Source organism: Ursus arctos, unplaced genomic scaffold (genome assembly GCF_023065955.2).
Source record: "Ursus arctos isolate Adak ecotype North America unplaced genomic scaffold, UrsArc2.0 scaffold_5, whole genome shotgun sequence".
NCBI classification, from domain to species: Eukaryota; Metazoa; Chordata; class Mammalia; order Carnivora; family Ursidae; genus Ursus; species Ursus arctos.
Window position 1 is genome coordinate 32,540,015 of NW_026623067.1, and position 22,148 is coordinate 32,562,162.

The following is a 22,148-nucleotide window of genomic DNA, read 5'->3' on the forward strand; positions in this document are numbered from 1 at the left end:
AAAAGGTGTGTCCCAGCTCTGAGAATTCTAGGAGACCATACCCCTAACATCACAGCTGTCTGTTCCAAAAGCAACATTTAATTAGCACTTACCACATGGCAGGCATAGGGATGCGCATGGGGGAGAGGTGATGGGAAGGAGTGCGGGGAAAACCCAGAGGTGCATAAAACACAGGCCACTGAGCTTCTGCTCCAGCAGGGGAAGACAGACATTCTGACAGATAAACAGATCATTTATTAAACATGTATAGAGGAGGAATGGCCTTATTGCTTGGGGCGGCTTGGGAAGTATTTCCACAGAAGCTGACACTTGAGCTACATCTTGAAGGATAATCCAGAATTCTTCAGCTGAGAAGAGAAGAACTAGCTGTTAAAATCACTCCCTCTTAAATCATATCTATTCTAGATGTTTTGAAGAAAACATAGGAAACTATGCCTCCATTTGTTTATTCTACAATGTTAAGGTATCAGATTCTTCAACTCCCGTGTGTTGGTGTTGAGGCCAAGGGATTTTTTCCCCCTGAGTCTATTTTCCACTGTCTTGTCCAAATGGGATACCAGATCCCGCCTGCTTAGCTTGAGAAAGGCATTTTATCTCTGGCGCCTTGATCACATCAGAGCTTATATTTAAAGCATGAGTGATGAGAAGAGACCGCAGCTGAGTCCCTGGCTCTGTCCCATCCCTAGAGCACCAGCCTCCCCTCCACTGAAGGCTCTAGAGGCCAATCCTACAGTGGCAGGTGAGAACCACAGCTAGTCAGAGCCATGAGTAAAACATCTCTTCTACAATCCAGGCTGCACCTACTGGGATCTGTCACAGGGGCTCATCAGAAACCCGCAGGGACAGGGCCACCTGGCTTCCCCATCTGTGCCCCCCTACAAACACCCATGTTTGATGGTTGGCTGCCTTGTGTGGACTCAGGCTCAGACACCCTTTGGAGGCCTCTTTCTCTGTGTGGACTGCAAGTTCCACATCAGGCTGTCCAATTCCCAGTACTGCTCACAGGGAGATCGTTCTCTCTGGAGCAGCCATCCCGTACCACGGAGGCCAAGACCCTACCATCAGACATACCTTTTGAAGAGCCTCCTAGAAGCCTGACTCAAGCAAGGCACCACTTTTTATGGCCTCTGTGTCTAATGCAAAGTTGTTGAACCCCCTAACCATCAGTATTTTCATCTGTAGAATGGGGATCATAATAGTACCATCCCTGTAAGTTGAAGCTTTAAATAAATGAATCCATGTAATGCTTTTAGCACGTAACAAATACTCCATCTACATTAGCTATTATTATTAACTATTTTTATAATAAAACTATTTCTGGTTGTAAAAGAGTTCATGATCACTGCCGAAAATTTGTGAACTACTGAAAAGTTTGAGGAAGAAGCGATCACAACATCCGGAAATGAGGGCTGTAATGATTTTGATGTATAGTCTTCTCAGCCTTTCTTGGTGTGCATGTATATATTATGGGAAATAAAAAGCTAAGTTCATACTGTATGTCTGTTCTGTAGTTCGTTTTATTCAACTGATATATCATGACCTTTTTCCCATATAAATACTTAGAAATTTATTTTTATTTTTTTAAGATTTTATTGATTTATTTGAGAGAGAGCCTGAGATGGGGGAGGGTCAGAGGGAGAAGCAGACTCCTGGCCAAGCAGGGAGCCTGATGCGGGACTCGATGCAGGGCTTGATCCCGGGACTCCGGGATCATGACCTGAGCCAAAGGCAGGTGCTTAACTGACTGAGCCACTCAGGCACCCCCAGAAAATATTTTTTAAAAACTCCTTTGTTTTCAAGTATATCAATGTAACCCAATTTATGTAACTAAACCCTTAGTTTGGTAATTAGATTGTTTCCTATTTTTATATTTATAAATACCACAAGTGTCCTGTGGTATTTATAATGTTTCTCTGCATCTTTGTTTATTCTTTAAGATGAATGCTTAGAAGTGGGAGGACTGTGCCAAAGACTCTATAGCCTGTTTTTGTTTTGTTTTGTTTTGTTTTTTAATGGCACGTATATAGAATTGGATTAACCATAATCCTTTGTTCTGACACTCTCAAAATTGGTATGGTTGGCCTGATTTTGTTATGTTAGGTAGTAAATGCATTAATTTTAATAATTATTCAGTACCTGTCAATCCACAACCCAAAACAAAAGCTAGGGCCTCAACAATAACCAATATTGAAGCATAAGGCTCTCCACCCCATCTTCCTGTGCTCGCTATCCAAGGAAACCATCCCAAATTGTATGTTTGTTTCCTTTTCTTTTTATATGATTTTGCTGTATCTGTATATATTCTTAAAGAGTCATTTTTTAGAACTGTCCTTAGCTTTATAAAAAGGACATCAAGCTGTATGTAATCTTTGGGGACTTACTTTGCTAAAATTCATCCATATCATTGTATTCCACCGTAGTCATTTTGCCTGGTATTAAATACCCCGATGTGTAGACGTACCGCAGTCTATCATCCACTCTCCCACGGATGGGCAAGTACATTGTTTCCAGGATTTAGCTCTTGCTCCCACTGCTGTTATGAACATTACACTGTAAATGCTCCCTGTTGTATATGTACAAGAGTTTGTCTAGGGAACCAGTTTGCACTCCCACCAGCTATAAACAAGAGAGCCTCTGGATCCACATTCTCTGGTATATCATGGATCCATGTTGTCAGCTTGTTCTCCAAGTGGCTAGCTCAGTCTACCGCCCTCCAACAATATATAAGAATGCCAATTTCTGCAAACTCTTTCCAAACCTAAGGATCATTAAAAATTCTTGACCTTTTGACAAGGAAAAGTTACATCTCCCTTCTGTGTAACTTTGTTGCAAGGTCCTGACTCCTCTAAAAGCCAAGAGAGAAGTGGTTTGGATTCCAGCATTGTTTCCAGTCTGATAACTTCAGTGACATTTCTGGGACTGATTCCCCAGTAGCTCAGCTGCTTTCCCATGTCCTAAAAGAGGTGACATGGTTGGAAGGAGGGAATGAGGGGGGCCTGGATGGGAAACAAGCCCAGCTCACCACAGTGGAAGCTTGTCTCCTGGTCCCAGCCCCTGCCAGTGTCAGATCACTCCTTCTCCTTGATGAAGCAGTCATTATCTCTTCCCTACCCCCCACCGGAGAAAAGCCAGTATAATGCTACCCTTTGTTATTTGAATTGATAAATTTAAACCTCTTTCCCTGCTCTGCAGTAAAAGAACTTTCTATTTTGGGCTTAGTGACATAGCCCAAACCAAGCAGAGAGCAGCAGGCTGTAGCATGAGTTAATAGTCTTTCTTCAAGGGAGAGAACCTACAAGCAAACAGAAGGACCTTCCAAAGTACATCATCTGCATATCAACATGCAGCCTATTTGCTTGTCTTTCTGCTGACAGACATATTTCAAAGTTCAAAATTGAACAATCTCTAATCTTCAGGGTAAGCTGATTGATCAGTAAATCCTGAACAATTTCTTAAATCAGTTCACCAGGAATTCATGGATGTCCACTTGTGAACCTAGGGCTGGAGTAGGTATTGTCAGAGAAGAGAATTCTGTCCTCAGGGGGAATTCTAGCCACCCCAAATGATACTGATTTGAGGAGTGCCTAAAGCATTTGCTTAAGAATATGGTTTCCCCCTTAGACCTTTTCCCTGCCTGAAATTGCTGTAGGATCCCGGGTCTCAAGGAGCCTCCAGGAGTACCCAGAGGTCATGCTTACAGGAGGAGCAATCTCTTTAAACTATTGACACCTGTTAGCACATAACCACAGCCTAGAAGAACAGGACAGAGGACAAGTAAGTTGCCCCCACCTTTGTTTCGGCAAACTTTTTCTCATGGGAAGTTTCAAATATGCACCAAAATAGACATAATAAACCTCCACGTACCTATCACCTGGCTTTGACAATTCTTAAAATAGGGCAACCTTATTTTATCTGTACCCCATCCCCCCATTTCCATTTTAAATCCAATTTAAAGCAGATTAGATATTTTCACACTTAAATACTTCCGTATGTATCTGTAACAAATAAGGACTCCTTCAATTACCACTTTATCGCATCTTTAAAATAAACAGTAATTCTTTAATATCGTCTATTATCCAGTCAGAGATCAAATTGCCCTGATTTTCTTAAGTGTCTCTCTTAAATGGTTTATTCTAATCAGGAGTCAAACACTGTCTTTCGTGTCTTGTCTATGTATCTAATTTTTTAATTTTTAAATTAAACAGTTTATAATTCTTTAATTTTTAATTCTTTAATTTTAATTTATAGCAGTTTTCTCCCCCCCCTTTTTTATTGTTCTTCTTTTTGGTGTTATTGAAGATAGTGGGTCTTTTAGGTACTATTGCTGTGTGACATAAAACAAGCACCACTTTATTGTGCTTATGGATTCCAGGTCTCGGAAATTCAGAAAGGGCACAGTTGGGATAGCTTCTCTCTGCTCCAAGCTATCTGGGGCCCCAGCTGGGGAGATTCAAAGTCTGGTGATGACTTCATAACTGGGAGCTAGAAGCATCTCAGGTTTGTTTACTCACATGTCTGGTGTCTGAGCCTGGAGCACTCAAAAACTAGGACTGCTGACCAGAGCACCTACACACAGCCTCACCATATGGCATGGCTTCCTCCCAGCTTGGTAGTCTCAGGATAGTCAGACTTCTAACAGGGCACTTTAGGGCTCTAACCCCAAGCATTCCAGCCAGCAAGGTGCATGCAGATCATCACCTTTTATCACCTAACCTCAGAAATGACATTGCCACCTTTCCTGTGTTCTGTCGGTGGCAAGCAAGTCCAAAGCCCACCCAGATTCAAAAAGAGTAGAACCAGACTCCACCTTTACAGACGCAGGGGCAAAGATGCAGAAGAACGTGGAAGGATGGCAGATATTTTTGCTCTACTTGGGGATAGGATGGTCAGTCAAGCCTGCCTTTCCAATATCAACCAGAGAAACGTTGCAAATCATGGAAACCTGGTGGAAGAGAGAAAGGTGGGGGAGCTTATTTGTTTTCAGGGTCACATCCCACAGTTGCGTAGATTATACCCTTAATCACCAAGGGGGTGACTGGGCTGAGACCCAACTCCACTTGCTGTAGCTGTGCCTGACTCTGGGGCTGTGTTGCCAGGAAGAAGAGGCACCTGCTCTAATACATGTAAGATACCACAGGGACAGGAGGTGTCCCTGGGTGGAGAGTAAATGGTCATTCAATCTAACTTACACCTCTTATATACCTATTGAACACACGCTACTTTGAAGAATATTGTATCTTTTGTTTGTTTGTTTGTTTAAGCAGCCCCGAGCTGACTAAGAAATATCTCAAAAATGGTTTTTAGCCATCAGGCACTTTTTGATTGCATTGGTCTAGAATGTTCTAGATGTATCTTGAAAGAAGCTTAGATACCGTGTCTCAATGACCATAGGCCCAATCTGAACCATCTGCTGCAAGCTTTGAGTGAATGAAAATGTTGATACAGGATGTATAGGAAACAGCGCCAAACAGAACCAAGGGCTTTCGTCTCTTCTTTGCGGTCCCTATTCTTCATTAATATAGCTTTTATAGTCTGATTAAATTCCCAGGGAAGTAAATGCTTTCATTTCTTTTTATGGCTTTCAGGAAAATAAAATAATGTAGATAAGGCCAGGTAATCTCCAAGGATTTTAAAGATTTTAAGGATTTTGAGCATCAGACCAACCTGAGTTTGATAAGGGCAGGCGTGTTACAAGGAAGCTCACACAAGTCCAGATAGAAGTCTCTGTCAATGAAATTATTAAAAAGCTGTGACCATGTTGATCTAGCCATGCTGCTGGTCAACAGCTGGGCTAAGGAAAGCCTCAAGTGGCAAGGTCCAGGGCACCTTTTTTTCAAACTTATTAGGCCTTGAGTGTCGAGTGTTAAATTAATCACACTTTTCAGTTCAGGGCACATTCCCTTAGTTGGTCCATAAAGGGCCACTCTTTTTTTTTTTTTTCCAGATTTCATTTATTCATTTGACAGAGAGAGAGACAGCCAGCGAGAGAGGGAACACAAGCAGGGGGAGTGGGAGAGGAAGAAGCAGGCTCCCAGCGGAAGAGCCTGACGTGGGGCTCGATCCCGGAACTCCAGGATCGCACCCTGAGCCGAAGGCAGACGCCCAACGACTGAGCCACCCAGGCGCCCCCATAAAGGGCCACTCTTAATGTATGTCTGTATTTTCTTCTATTCCCGCTCCTCACTCCTATCCTTCCTCTCTGCAAGCAACCACTCTAACCCATTTCCTTAGACTTTTTGGATCTACGTGTTCGTGTGGATGTGTGTTACCGTCAGCTCTGCATGTATTTTAATTTACACAATAGCACTGTGTTACAGATCTCTCTGTGTCTTACTGTTTCCACTCCACACTTTGGTTTTTAAAACCTATCCATGTTGCTGTGTGCACACCCAGTCCAACCTTCCTGGCTGTGCTGCAGACTACTCCAGTAACGGGCACCCCCAGTGCCTCCGACTTCCTACCACCCAAAACAACACTGCCCTGAGCAGCCTCATAGGTGACCAATTTTGAATCTGTATGGCAATCTCTTCAGGCGTCTCACCCATAGGTGTCCTTAAGTACATTAGAAAAGACATCTCTTCCTGTTGGAGAAAACTGCCCCAGAGTAAAATGTAAGGCTTGGCAAGGTGGAGCTCAGGCTGGGTTTCAGCCGCAACTCACTCCCTCAGTCGGAGTCTTGTTCAGGGTACCACTGGAGGAGGTGGGCCTGCCAACAAACATTCCCCAGTTCTTACCTCTAGCAGGTTTCCACTATTTGCAACATCACTGCTGGTTGGTACATGAAAGGGAAGGGTGTCAACTGAGCACAGAAATCTCCTCATGGGATCTGTGTCTGCTTAATTTGATCAAGCAGGGCTACATTCCCTGGGCACTTTATACTTGGGTCGATGCAGTTTGTGGGAGCACCATAGCTAGTGCACGAGCTTCATAGGAACAGGGGAGTCAGACATGGCAACAATACACAGGGGCTAGTGCAGATGTACCTGCCTGAGGCCAAGGCAAAAGGCCCAAGTACTTCACCCCCTCACTTTGTCTTGGAGATGGCAGAGAAACATCTTTTCTCTTAATGCGGTTGTCACAGGGTACAGGTGAAGTGGTTGGGCTCATATTCACAAGGCAGCAGCTCCGACTGGCTTTGCCACAAATGGTGGACGTCTGGCCCTGAGCCATCCTGCCCTTGGCCCTTGGAGAACATCCCGTAGCCTACACAAATAAGAACTGACGGTGCTTAGGTCCTTCCTCAAGGTCACCTGGACAGGCCAGAATTCAACCATCCAGGACAACTCCTTTAAACAAATCAGGTTTCAAATCCATCAGAAATTCTTAGCGGCCATTCAGATACATCTAAACCCTCTTAAAATAACTGTGTGTGGAGGTCAATGAAACACCTAAGTTACACAGAAAGCTGTTATTTTCATGCTGGTGTTTTCTCAGCTGTCAAATGAGGATAAACACAATGAGAACTTCTAGAAGAAGTCTTAATTTACAATTTTTCAGAAAAGAATCAATGGCATTTTCAGATTTCTGAAAGAAAGGCAACCCCCCAAATCAAACTATTACTACATTTCTGGATTATGCTTGTGAATTTAGAACTACAGCTCAGTGTTCAAAAGAACCCTGGATAACAGTCAGTTGTGCAAGGATGTGAGTCATACTGAACACCACAGGCATTTCTGTTATTGTGTGCAGTTGTCAATAAGCAAGGGGTGGGCTTTGAAACAATGTGAAAGAACAGAAGTACAAATCAGTTGTATGCATTAACAAACATCACATTCTGGAAAATATTGACCATTAAGTGGGCCTATGACAGAAAAAAACATAATATAAGCTTCACACTCAGAAAGAGGAGCATAGGTTAAAACTTGGAGATGGGTGCCATGTGACAAGAAAGATCCAGAGATTCACAAATGGCCTGGCTGCTTCACACAGGACAAGGCAACCACCATTCACTGAGACCTGACTTACCCTTCTCAGATGGCTCCAGCATAACTTCATCCCTTTCTATCTCTCACACCAGAAATACATGGCCCTGTCAGGGTCCTGGAGCTTACCTGTACCCACAGTGTCTCTTGGTTAGATCTCCATCCCAGTATCCTGGAGTCACTAACTCACATCATTGGCTTATTGATGTTTAAAGACCTCTAAAGAGGTCTGGGGTGCCTTCTACACCATGTGAATCCAAAGTCAGCATCTCTCCCTGTCTTGTCAGCCCAGGCCCTGCTTTTTATCATTAAGAATGACTGAGACCATGAGTAGATTTCAAATGTTCTCACCACAAAAAAGAAAAATGGTAAGTGTGTGCTGTGATGCAGGTGTTAGCTAAAGCTACGGTGGTAATCATTTTGCAATACAGAAGTGTATCAAATAACACATTGTACACCTAAAACTTGCACAATTTTCTACGTCGTTTGTATCTCAGTAAAGCTGAAAAAGGAAGGAAGGAGGGGAGGAAGGGAGGAAGGGAGGGAGGAAAGAAAGGAGGGAAGGAAGAGGGAAAGAAATGATGGAGACCAGAATTGGCTCCTGTAGCTCACTGCAAGTTCTCAAATTGGATTTGGATTCTGAGGCTACCTTTCCCACCCTCTCTCCTCTTTGGTTCCGAGTCTGAGGTATGCCGTATTTGTTTATTTACGAACTTGTTTATTGGATTTAAAAGTATCTTTCTTCTGGGTGGGGGACTGGGTGAAATAGGCCATGGGGATTAAGGAGTTGACTTGTTGTGATGAGCACAGTGTGAGATGAGGAATTGTTGAATCACTACATTGTACAACTGAAACTAATACAACACTGTATGTTAACTAACTGGAATTTAAAGAAAAACTTTAAAAAATAAATAAAAGTATCTTTCTTCTGAGAAGCTCAACTCATAAAAAAATTTTAAGAAGGGTGCCTGGCTGGCTCAGTCAGTAGAGCATGCGACTCTTGATCTTAGGGCATGAGTTCAAGCCCTACATTGGGCATAAAGATTACTTAATAAGAAATAAATAACAAATAACCTTTTAAAACAACTTTAAGGAATAGCTACTTAATAATGATCAAGAAATTATGGTGTCACCAGATGACTAATCAAGAAGAAATGAGCCCAAGTTAAGGCAAAGGAGATTTGAGTTGGCTCCTGATGAAGTATTTGGCAAAAGAGGAAAATTCAGGCTGGATTAGACCTTGGGCAGAAGGATGGTAAGTTCATCTCATTCCACAGTCCTTCAAGGAAGAGACAGAGCAGGAGAACTTACATAGTCTAGACTCAAGGCATGCTTGCCTGCAAGCAGGGAAAGGCCAAGGCTCATTAGAGATCTGGTAACACTTTAGAAGAATGGACGGTTCTGAAATTTTTATTCCTAACAACTAAACAAGAACCTATTCCTAGAGGAAAAAGGAGTGTTGAGAGCCTGTCTAGGATTCCAAGAGCTCAGATAACCTTCTGTCTGCCCTCCCGAGCCCCTGGAGAATGAATGTGTTCACTATTGATTTTCTTAACCACTTTTAAGAGGCCAAGGGAAGGGGAATCTTAAATATTAATGTCCATTTAGTGGCTGAAACTTTCAAATAATCAAATAAATCTTACCTGTTGTATCGAAACTACATTTGGCAGTTATCCATGCAGAAGGAGTATACAAGGTTTCTCCTAAAGAAAACTTCCTGGAGGAATTAAGCAAGGCCAGACAGGGAAGACATGACATCACTACGGTTCCCAGGGAGCTCCTCAGAGCACACAGGTGAGTGGGTCCATTCCAACGACTGACAGTTCCCCGGCCGTTCTCAGCATGTGCATAAGAAAGTTTCCCTCTGCTGCCTCAACCAACAGCTACAGAATCAAGAATTCTAGGTCGGCATACCAGGCTGCTTAAGCAATGATGAATCTGCTTCACTTCCTCCTTTGTTTCCTAACCGAGAGTATAGTCCAGTTTCAGTGTGGAGGCCAGAAAGGGCTGACGACATCACCACTTCCCCACAGCGGTTCCCTCCGTCATCTCAGCAGGTAAGCCACCTTCCCTGCACTTCCTTTTGAAGGCCAAGGCTAGAGATTACAGTTCTTAAACAGGGTACTCAACATATCTCTTGACTCCTAGCAGGCTACAATTTTCAAAACAAACCTCCAGGAGGTGGGGAGTTGGCCAGTACTGCTGAGACCTGGTGGCTACTATGGGCCCTGCTGCATAAGTGTATGGCCTGGAGCAAGTCTGCGCACATTCAGGGCCTTTGTATAACCTTTAAAGGATGCTTTGACATGTGCCTTAGGCTCAGGTCATGATCCCAGGGTGCTGGGATGGAGTCCCGCATCAGGCTCTTTGCTCGGCAAGGAGCATACTTCTCCCTCTGCCTGCCACTCCCCCTGCTTGTGCTCGCTCTCTCTCTTTCTCTCTCTCTCTCTCTGATAAATAAATAAATAAATGAATAAATAAATAAATAAATAAATAAAATCTTTTCAAAAAGTGATACTTTGACCTTTCTCTGCAATAAGATTTTCTACAACTCTAGCCTAAAAGAGGAAAGGGGGCTGCAGTTGATGCAGAAAACTTCTGGTGGTAATTTCACCTACCTAGAAAAATTAGAGCACAGCCACTGGGGACAGGTGGTCCCCACCACTTGGGGATGAATTTTGGAATAACCTCTGGCTCACTGGAGAACATGGCTGCCATTCTCATCCATTTCCTTCCTTTTTCTCTCCTTTCTCTTCTCTACCCTGAGGCCAGATTATTTCTGATTTACAATAAGAAAAAGTATGATGTATTCCCCCTAGCTTTAGGGAGAATCACTCTTGCGACTGAATTGAACTCAGACATTCCTGACACATAAACCGATATTTAGATAATCACCATCCCTTTGCAAGCCTTCTGAAAAATACTGGCTTACACTGTTTGATCTATTATCTTATCTTTAACACTTTATCATCCTTGAGAAATCATAGACCATGCGGATGAAGAGCTGGTTACATGGAAAGTCCTGCCATGATGAGATTACTAATCAAATGGAAGAGACAAGCCAGAGGAGAAGAAGCACGGGCATATGCATAGGAAACTAATCACAGCTCTACAGAGTTAGTGAAGACTTGGAGATGGGGGACAGACTGACTAGTATACTATGTAGTGAGAAGAGAAATGACTGGGCACGCACGTTTTTCTAGAAACAATTCATTAATATTTCTTTTTCATTGCAGTACTCAGCCCAAAATCTGAAGTGATCATCTAAAAATTATGTATAATTTCAAACATATGCATGAGTAGACCTTTTGTAAAGCTAATAATTATTCACTAATTCATGTAGTATTATAATGATCCCCCATGCACTCATTATCCAGCTTCAACAATCCCTAACTCATACCCATTATACCCATTATTATTTTATCTGCACCCCCACTAACTTCCTCCATCCAGTATTATATCCGGTGAATCCTAGGCATCATATCATTTCATGTATAAATATTCAACATGGATCTCTAGAAGATAAAAACTCATTTTAAACTGAATCACTCCCACACTTGAAATTAATAATTCTGTAATATCCAGGTGATCATGTTTTAGTCAGCATATAAAAAGTGTTGACCAGTGGAGAGCTGTGAAATACTGCCATTCCCACAGACTGCACGATGAAATGGGACATATTCCTAGCTTTGCCAATAAAACATCAGAAAGTAGGTGATGAAACCTCATAGTCAATCTAATATTTATTATTTGTCTAGTCTGCACTTCAAGGTGGGGAATCATGAGATGGAATCCCCCTGAAAGGAAAATTAGAGAGCCTGCCTCCTCATGAGCAATTCCCTTCGGACAAGAGGAGACTCTCTGTAATTAGTCAATGTCACGGTGTCACATGTTACCTCAGAGCTATACACACGACTCAGGAATGTGAGCCAGCTCTGTGGGCGAGGGAATTACTTGTAGATCCACAGCACGGTCCAGAAGCAACAGTCTATGAGAGTTTTCCAATGCTTAATTCTACTGGTTTCTGTTTCTTTGGAAATATTTTAGGAATTTATTGGACCTGTGATAACATTTAGTGTCATTCACAAGGGTGAGAAGAGAAAGTAACAAAAGGGGGGGTTTGCAAGGGATATATACATATTCCTTGTATTTCTTTGTACTGATCAACAAATGCTCCTTTAAGAATGTTACATAAACACAGAGGTTAGTTTATGCAGTTCTCAAAGATTTATGTGCAAAATATTCTCTAAATCAAATCCTATTTTTAAGTTTTCAGATAGAGTACATTTTGTAAGCTAATTCGTGTTCTCTAATTCATGTTGTTTATGAGACTAGATTTTTTCTTTTGAAGATTTTATTTATTTGAGAGAGAGAGAGGGCACGAGTGGGGGTTGGGGCCAAAAGAGGAGGGAGAAGCAGGCTCCCCAACTGAGCAGGGATTCCTACACGGGGCTCTAACCCAGGACCCTGGGATCATGACCTGAGCCGAAGGCAGACGTTTAACTGACTGAGCCACCCAGGCGCCCCGAGACTAGATTTTTGAACATTTTATTTTCTTAACATGAAACAATCCCAGCGAGGCTTGCAGGAGGAAATCACACATTCTTGGGGCTACACACGTCTTTCCTTTCCGCTCCTGCACCACAACCACGCAGTAGCCACCTAACTGGTCTGTATGCCTCTCCTCCTCCCCTCTTCCCCTGAGTTGACTTCCTAAATCACTCATCTAGCTCTGCCACTTCACTAACAGACATTTAATGCTTCCATCACCTTCCAAAAATCCCTAATTCTTTAGGATAGCATTGCGAGTTCAGAGGTTTGTCCCTGACCTACTGGAACAACCTTATTGCTCACTGCTCTCTACTCTCCACATACCTTATTCTCCAGCCACATCAACTAGTAGATGTTTTTAGAACATAGGCCATGTTTTACCAAACAATGAAACACTGAATTCACTTCTTAAAATAAGGGATACATAGCCCAGTGTTCAAGAGCATAACCTTCATGTCAGACTGGTTGGGATCCTGGCTCTGTCACCTACCAGCTGTGTGACTTTGATGAAAATCAGTTAATCTGACTGAGCCACAAGTTTCTTCAACTCTAAAATGGGGATTATGAAAGTACCTTTCCCATAGAGTTGCTGGCAAGATTTGATTGGATTAAGCAGGCAAAATGGTTAGCACAGTGGCTGGCACATAATAAACATCCAACAGATAACAGCACTCATTTCGGTTTATGAAGGTCCATCTATCTGTCAAGAGACACCACTCCTTGAAGGCTTTCTCGTTCCCCCAGCTGACAGTCACCTCTCCACTAGGATCCTAAGATCATCCATACCTCTTTCTCAGCACTACTTTCTGCCTTGTTTATTATTACTATCCTGATACACATCTTTTCTGTTCTATTTTGTTGAATCTCTGCCATGTACTAAGTGCCACAGGGAATAAAAGATGAACACTTGGCTCTTTGCCATGCAAGTAGTGCTCAGAATCTAGTTAGCAAACAGACACTGGCAACTCAAATACAGCTCACCAATATTTGTTCAATGAAATTGTGGTTCATTATCATTGTTATGATATTGTTTCCCTAAAGTCCTCTTTTAAAGAAGAATCTCAAATACTGAGCTAGATTTTAATACCAGGACCATTTTCCCTACTAGTAAACAGAATTATGGGGCACCTGGGTAGCTTAGTTTGTTGGGTGTCTGCCTTCGGCTCAGGTCATAATACCAGGGTCCTGGGATCAAGCCCCAAGTCAGGTTCCCTGCTCAGCAAGGAGCCTGCCTCTCCCTCTCCCTCTGCCACTCCCCCTGCTGGTGCTCCCCCCCCCCAAATAAATAAATAAATAAAATCTTTTAAAAAAATAAACAGAATTTACCTCTGGAGAGCAAATGCAGTAAAACACAATTGAACATAGTTGAGTTCAAGGAACTATCAAGGGAAAACTATTATCAGTGATGTTTTGAGATTGAAATGATAAAGTCAGACTATGACTTCCTCTGTTCCCAAAGCTTTTGCCAAAATAAACACACAAAGTGTTAGACCTAAAACATGGCACCGAGCTAGAAGTCCTTCTAGCCTCCTTTTCCTGGTGATGCAGTTGTGATGAGCATTCTTGGTGTATTTGTAATTCAAGGGCAGAAGAGATGGTGAAGGCTGCACAACTACGCTGCCTCATCTAACCCTGCCTGTGATAGTCGAGACCATGAGGTCAGTGACTATCACTGGGTTTCAGCTGCAGAAAACCAGCCGTCCTAATTGCTGAACAAGTCCTCTGCCTTGTACTAAATAATGTTTTAAGTCAGTGCCAAGTTCCCAATGTCAACAAGACTTCAAGTGAGACTGTTCAGGTTCCTGCCTCACCCAAATACCAGGAGATGACACCTACAACACCTATTACAACAGGAAACAATGCAGCTGGACAGCATGGTTTGACCACGTGACTGGGCATATGTCATTAAGATGGCTCCTCACAAAATGATTGCTCAGGGCTGCTGAAGAAAGAGGAGTGGCTTGTTTTTCTGGACAGAGCTCACCACTCCCTTTCTCCTGCTGCCCTCCACTGCAGGCTGGCTGAGCAGTACAACCTTGGGGCAGGGCTAGGCGGGTTTCCTCAGTCTAGCTCCATAATTCTAGCTCTGTGGGTAACTGTGAGAGAGGAAGCATTGCTCAACTATGGGCAGTTTTGTGTTTCTGAAAACAGGTTTAAATGTCAAATGTGTGGTCAAACCATGTGTTAAATGTTTTGAGGACAGTTCATTCCCAGAAAGCTAAAAACATTATAAATTCCCTAATTATATCTTGCATTTTAATTATAGCATTAAACAATATATTTCCAGCATTTATAGATATTCTTCCTTTTTTTTTCTTTTCTTCACAACTGAATATGTCATCTGGCATGTGACTAAGAGTCCAGATAGGACTAAAGATTTATGCTTTTGTACCCCTCAGGAGCTCATCTTTGTCTTAATGTATTACATTCAAGAAAGTGATGGTTCCAACCATGAGCATCAATACCCTCATGTTTCCACTCCCAATATTTTCTATTTTTAGCCCCCAAATATTCAAATTGTCACACGAGCACCACTGTGCCAACAATGAGAGCACCACTTTCAAGACCGTGTGATGGACCTAGCAGAGGATGCCAGACTGCATTAGTCCAACTGATGGATGAGAGTCTGAATGTTGGACAGGTGGACTAAGGAAAAGCTGTAAGTACAGTGACTACAGAAGTAAAGCATGTGAGAGATGAGGGCTGCTGGTTGTATTAAAACTACCTTTATATAGCGCCTTATGGGTTACAACCTACTTCCACGTACATTACCTCATTCGATCAACACCTCACCTTTTCGTCTCATCCCACACCCTTCTTCAGTTTCAAGAAAGAACCAGAATGGTAAGATGACAAAATCAACATTTACTTAGCATGAATTATTAGTAAACAAAGAAGTATTATATTTCTATCTTACCTGATGGTAAATATTAAGTACCTGAACAACCATCTAATGGGGTTACAAATAAAGATATGCCACAGGCATTCTTTAGACAAGGTCTACAAATTGACCAAAAACAACATTATCACAGAGTTCATTGATTACCAGTGATGAAAACCAGATATCTGTGGAAATGGCTGTCAGTTTCCACAAGCCACCTGAAGAAGTCTAGATTCTCAGCCCCTCAATGGAGTGAGCAGCTGCCTTCCACTCAGTGAGATCTACAGCCCAGCACACATTCAAAGACTTCACTCAATGCTTCGTGCAAAACAGCCCATCAGCAATTTTTTAAAAATTAAGACAATTAAAAAAATTTTTTTAATTTAAAAAAATTTTTTAGGGGCACCTGGGTGGCGCAGCGGTTAAGCGTCTGCCTTCAGCTCAGGGCGTGATCCCGGCGTTGTGGGATCGAGCCCCACATCAGGCTCCTCCGCTATGAGCCTGCTTCTTCCTCTCCCACTCCCCCTGCTTGTGCTCCCTCTCTTACTGGCTGTCTCTATCTCTGTCAAATAAATAAATAAAATCTTTAAAAAAAATTAAAAAAAATTTTTTTAAAAATCAGACAGAGGTCTGATTCAAACAGAATATAAAAATAGGAGAAATATGGACATTTGAACACTGAATAGTTAATGATGTTAACAAAGCGTTAATAACTGTTATAAAGACCTATAATTATGTCTTCATAAGAAGAGGGCTTAGCTTTGAGAAATACATATGGAAATGTTTAGGGAAGAATTATATGATGTCTTGGATTTGCTCCAAAATCATATAGGAGGGGAGGAAATGAGTAGGGGAATAGATAAAATCAAACTGACCATGTGTCGATAAGCGTTAAATCTGGGTGATGAGTACATGGGGGACCATTATGATACCCTGCCTACTCTTGAATGTGTTTCAAACTCCCATAACAAATTTTTTTTTAAATTTTGGAGCATTGTAAACATACATTAAGACTGGATATAAAGAATCCTGCCAGGGGTACCTGCTTGGCTCAGTCGGTAGAGCATGTGACTCCTGATCTCGGGATCATGAGTTCGGGACCCACACTGGGTGTAGAGATTACTTGAATAAATAAACTTAAAAAAAAAAAAAAGAGGGGCGCCTGGGTGGCACAGCGGTTGAGCGTCTGCCTTCGGCTCAGGGCGTGATCCCGGCGTTGTGGGATCGAGCCCCACATCAGGCTCCTCCGCTATGAGCCTGCTTCTTCCTCTCCCACTCCCCCTGCTTGTGTTCCCTCTCTCGCTGGCTGTCTCTGTCTCTGTCAAATAAATAAATAAAATCTTAAAAAAAAAAAAAAAGAATCCTGACATATCAACATGGATCAACATAAAAAAAGGTTGGGGGAGAAAGTGTTGTGGAAGGATATGTCCTGAATGATGCCATTTATATAAAATGCCAAACATGTCAAGCAATACAATACAAACAATACAATACAAACTCTTTAGGGCACATGCATAAAATTAGGAAGCCGAGTATGGGAATGACAGACACAGATTTCAGAACCATGGTTACTGGGGTGAGGAAAGGGGAATATAATTGGGGAGGGTTACACTGGGGGCTTCAACTATTTTTGTGAAATTCTACATAAGGTCATGAACACATACGATTATTATATTATTCTCTATTCACTTTTGTACTTGTGAAATATTCCACAATAAAAGGACACACAAAAATTAAAATTAAAAAATGAAATAGAAAGTGGATAATCACTTGCGGGGAGGTTCTGGAAGGGTCCTGAACTTCTTGTATTGTAAGAACAATACCCACCGCCACCCCAACCCTCAGCTAGTAAGAATTGCTTCTTTTTCTGTTAAAACATTTTTTATTGTTAAAAAAATCATACTGACAAAACTATAATTAGCATACTTGAAGAAGAAGAAGAATAAAACAAACTCCCTTGAACCATGATTCAAGCAATCTGACAGCACTAGTACCACTGAAGTCCCTTGGTATTCGCTCTCTCCGCTCACATTCCCAGCAGACGAAGCTGCTATCCTGGATTTTCTGTTTATTATTCCCAGCCTTTCTTTACAATCTAATTGTGTATTTAAGATACAGTTTTGCGTGTTTTAACTTGTACATGTGGAATCATACCTTGACTTGCTTTCTTCTTAAAGATTTTATTTATTTATTTGAGACAGAGAGAGAGAGACACATAAGCAGGGGTTTGGGGGTCGTGGGGCAGACAGAGAGGGAGAAGCAGACTCCCGGCTGAGCAGGGGGCCTGATACAGGGCTCGATCCCAGGACCCTGAGATCATGACCTGAGCCAAAGGCAGAGCTTAACCGACTGAGCCACCCAGGCACCCCCTGACTTGCTTTTTTTTGATGAGAGATATTATGAGATTTATTGAAGTCGATGCATTGTTGTAGTTCATTCTTTTTCACTGTGTGTGTATTAAATTACTATTTATTTATCCAGTTCTATTGCTGATGGACTTTTGGATTGTTTCCAGTTTTTGCTATAACAAACACCACTCCCGGACACATCCTTATACTTATCTCCTGAAGTCCATGTGCAAGGCTTTCTCTACAGCAGACACCAAGGAGAGGAACAGTTGGGTATAGGGTAAATCCATCTACAACTTTATTAGATAATGCCAGATTTTCCCACAGTGGTTGCCCCAACGTACATTCCTACCAGCACCGTATGAGAGATCCTAGTGCTCTGTATCCTTACCAACACTTGGTATTGACAATTAGTTTTGCCTACTGAGTGAGAGTGAGAACTGGAATCTGAGGCTTTAATTTTCATTTCCCTGCTTACTAATGAAGCTGAGGTTCTTGTCATGTTAGTGCTCATTTAGCTTCCTGCTTCTATGAAATATCTGATTCTGTCCTTTGCTCATTTGGGGGGTAGGTATGTTGTCTTTCTTGTATTGACTTTTAAAGGAATTTGCTATATATTTTAGGTATAATAATATAAATTATGTAATTTCCCAATTGTGACCTGCTTTGACTTGTCTAAAATAAATACATTTCTTCCTTCTTTAATCTGTTTGAGTGGTAGACTACACTAATAGATTTCTTAATCAACCTTGTATTCTGGGATAAACCCAACTTCATTGTTATACAAGTATCACGTTTATATATTCTGGATTTTGCTTGCTAAAATTGTGTTTAAGATTTCTGCAGCTGTATGTTAAGTGACAATGGGCTATTATTGTTTTATTGACCTTACCTGTTTTAGCTTCAAGACTATTTCATTCATTCATTCATTCATTCATTCACGGAACAAAACTTTTTTTGAGTGCCCATTATACATAAGGCACTATTCTAGGCACTTGGACATACCATGAACAAAACAGAAAAATATCTCTATTCTAGCCTCATAATATGAGTTGGGGTATGTTCCCCTTTTGCTACTATCTGGAGGAGCTGTACAACTTGGGAATTACCTCATCCTTAAACGTTTCAAAGAACCTATCTTATTGTTTTTTGGATTTGTTAATTTTCAAGCTCTGTGCCCAACGTGGGGCTGGAATTCATGATCCCTAGGCAAAGAGTAGCATGCTCTACTGACTGAGCCAGCCAGGTACCCTTGAAAGAACATATTTTTTAAACCTGGTATTTTAACAATTGATTCTTCTTTTTCCCCAAAGATTTTATTCATCTATTTGAAAGAGAGAGAGAGTGTGCACAGGTTGGGGGTGCAGGGAGGAGGTGGGAGGGGGAGGAGCAGAGGGAGAGGGAGAAGCTGACTCCACACTGAGCAGGGAGCCCGACAGGGGGCTCCATCCCAGGACCCTGAGGTCACATCCTGAGCTAAAGGCAGACACTTAATCTACTGAGCCACCCAGGTGCCCCTCGATTCTTTTTCTTGATTGGTTATAGGACCATTTAAGTTTTCTATCTATTTTTGAGTCAGTTTTAACTAATATTTTATAGAAATTCTTATAGTTCACTTAAATTTTCAAATTTATCCTACTGAAGTTGCTGGCAAAGCTTTGTTTTGCTTTTATCGCAATGACATCAATACTTATGGCCACCTTCACATTTCTTACCTTACCTGCCTCTTCCTCATTTTTTTTTAAAAGATTTTATTTATTTATTTGACAGAGAGAGAGACAGCTAGCGAGAGCGGGAACACAAGCAGGGGGAGTGGGAGAGGAAGAAGCAGGTTCCCAGTCAAGCAGGGAGCCCAATGCAGGGCTCCATCCCAGAACGCTGGGATCACGCCCTGAGCCGAAGGCAGACACTTTACAACTGAGCCACCCAGGTGCCCCACTTCCCCATTTTTCTTGATCCATTTCACTACAGGCTTGGCAATTTTACTAGTCTTATAAAAAAATCAACTTTCGCTTTGTTCTCTATTGTATTATATTCTCTATTATATCTCCATTTCATTTCATCAATTCCTGTTCTTAAGTTATTATTTCATCCATTTTATTTTGGTTTTGTTCTGTTCTTTTAAAATTTCTTCAGTTGGTGTTTAGTTCATTAATTTTCAGCTAGTCTCTTCTGATACAAATATTTAAAGTGACATATTTCCTTCATAATATCACAAGTCTTCTTCAACTTTTATAACTTTTATAAAAACCGTAACACACAAAAATAGAAAAATGCACAAATTGGTCTACGGCCATACCACCCTGAACGCACACGATCTCGTCTGATCTCGGAAGCTAAGCAGGGTTGGGCCTGGTTAGTACTTGGATGGGAGAAAAATGCACAAATCGTAAGAGTTCAGAGAATTATCACAAAGTGAGCAGAACACGTGTGACTCCCAAGCAGGTTGAGAACCACAACACTACTAGCACACCTGAAGCCTCTCGTGGCTCTCCCAGTCATGGTCTCCTGCTTTCTGGGAGGTAACCACCATCATGACCTTTGTCACTACAGATCAGTTTTACCTGTTTCTGAACTTTATGAAAACAGAATAATGTAGTATGTATTCTTTCTATATTTGGCTTCATTTGCTCGATATTATATTTATGAGATCTATCTAAGCTGTTGCATGTGACTATAGTTTGTTCATTTTGTTGCTTTATATAATATTTTACCATATGAATATACCAGAATTCATTTACCCATTGTCCATTGTTGATGAACATTTATACAGTTTCCAGTTTGGGGCTAATGCAAATAATGCTGATGTGAACATTGTATTCTTCTGAAGTAATTTCGAACTTATAAGCAAAGTCATAAAAATAGTACAAAGAACATTTTTTCCTGAACCATTTGAGACTAAATTGCTGGTATTATGCCCCAAATAACTTAGAGTTTATATGTAATTCCTGTAAACAGTGGTATTGTCTTATTTAACCCAATCCAATAATCAGAAGCAGGAGGTTTACATTAATACATTACTATCACTTGAATCCACACAACCTCTTTCAGGTTCTTCCATGTGTCCCAGTATGTCTTTCATAGCAAAACACTCCAGGCAGGGATCACGTGTTTTATATGGTTTTCAGATCTCTCACCTTCAGTATGGAGTAGTTCTTCAGTCTTTCCTTGACTTTCAAGGCCTTGACTCTTTTGAATATTACAGACCAGGTGTTTTGTATAGTGTTCCAAATTTTTGTTTTTCTGATATTTCCTCATGTTTAGATTCAGGTCATGTATTTTCGGTAGGAATACCAGGGAAATAATGTTGTTATTTTCATTGCATCCTGTCAGGTGGTAAATTAGGTCAATTTGTCCCATAACTGAGAATGTTCACTTTGACCAATTTATTAAGGTGTTTTCTAACAAGTTTCTCCTCTGTAAAATTACTCTTTTCCCTTTGTAATTAATAAGTATCTTGTGGGAGACACTTTGACACTATGCAAATATCCTATTTAGTTTTAGCATGCACAAATGACTTGTCTGCAATAATTATTGGTGTGATGGCAAATGGTGATTTTCTTTTTCCATCATTTCTTTTAGATTTATTAAATGGAATTATTCTATAAAAAAGAGCTGTGTCTTCTCCCCCTACTTACTTATTTTTTTCAATCATTTATTTATATGTATACGGACTCATACTCATCTTTATTTATATGTTACACTCCATTGCTGTGATTACTTGTTTTGTTGCTCCTATTGTCTCACTGTTGACCATGAAAAGTTCCTTCTAGTTGGTATCTGTGTCCTTCCTTTCTTTCTTTCTTTCTTTCTTTCTTTCTTTCTTTCTTTCTTTCTTTTTTAAAGATTTTAGTTATTTATATGACAGAGAGAGAGACAGCCAGCGAGAGAGGGAACACAAGCAGGGGGGGTGGGAGAGGAAGAAGCAGGCTCCCAGCGGAGGAGCCCAATGTGGGGCTCGATCTCAGTACTCTGGGATCACACCCTGAGCCGAAGGCAGACGCTTAACGACTGAGCCACCCAGGCGTCCCAGGATCTGTGTCCTTTCAAAATGTTTTTCAAGGACTTTCTTACTTTCTGGCACAACAAGATGTTCCAGGCTCATCATTTACCTCCCCTACCCCAGCTGTGGAATCAGCCATTTCTCCAAGGAGCTCGGTCATCTTTTACTGCAGAGTAATACTTAGAAGTCAAGATCAAGGATCTAGGTGCACTCATTGCTAGAGATGTGTCAGCAGAAAAAACTAAGAAAAATATAAAAGTATATACAGAAACACATGTCTACACCTCTAATAAAAACCATGAGTTCATTCCACAATATACTTGTTTACTCCAACCCTAGCATATACATAAAATACATAAACATTTCAGAATTGCTAACATAAGCTCCTGTGAAACATGACTTTACTAACTAGAGTATGACATCTGTGTATCGTTCTTTTTCTT

At 41.3% G+C, this 22,148-nt stretch overlaps 1 protein-coding gene across 1 annotated transcript in view; it reads right to left on the reverse strand.

The window, feature by feature from the left end:
- Positions 1-216: 216 nt before the first annotated feature.
- The window catches only part of CDKL3 (cyclin dependent kinase like 3), a 111,817-nt gene continuing 89,885 nt past the window's right edge, over positions 217-22,148 (reverse strand). The window contains exon 13 of the mRNA XM_057307011.1: positions 217-347. Within this exon, the coding sequence (XP_057162994.1) occupies positions 315-347 (33 nt within the window). The 3' untranslated portion in view covers positions 217-314. The remainder of the gene's footprint in view (positions 348-22,148) is intronic.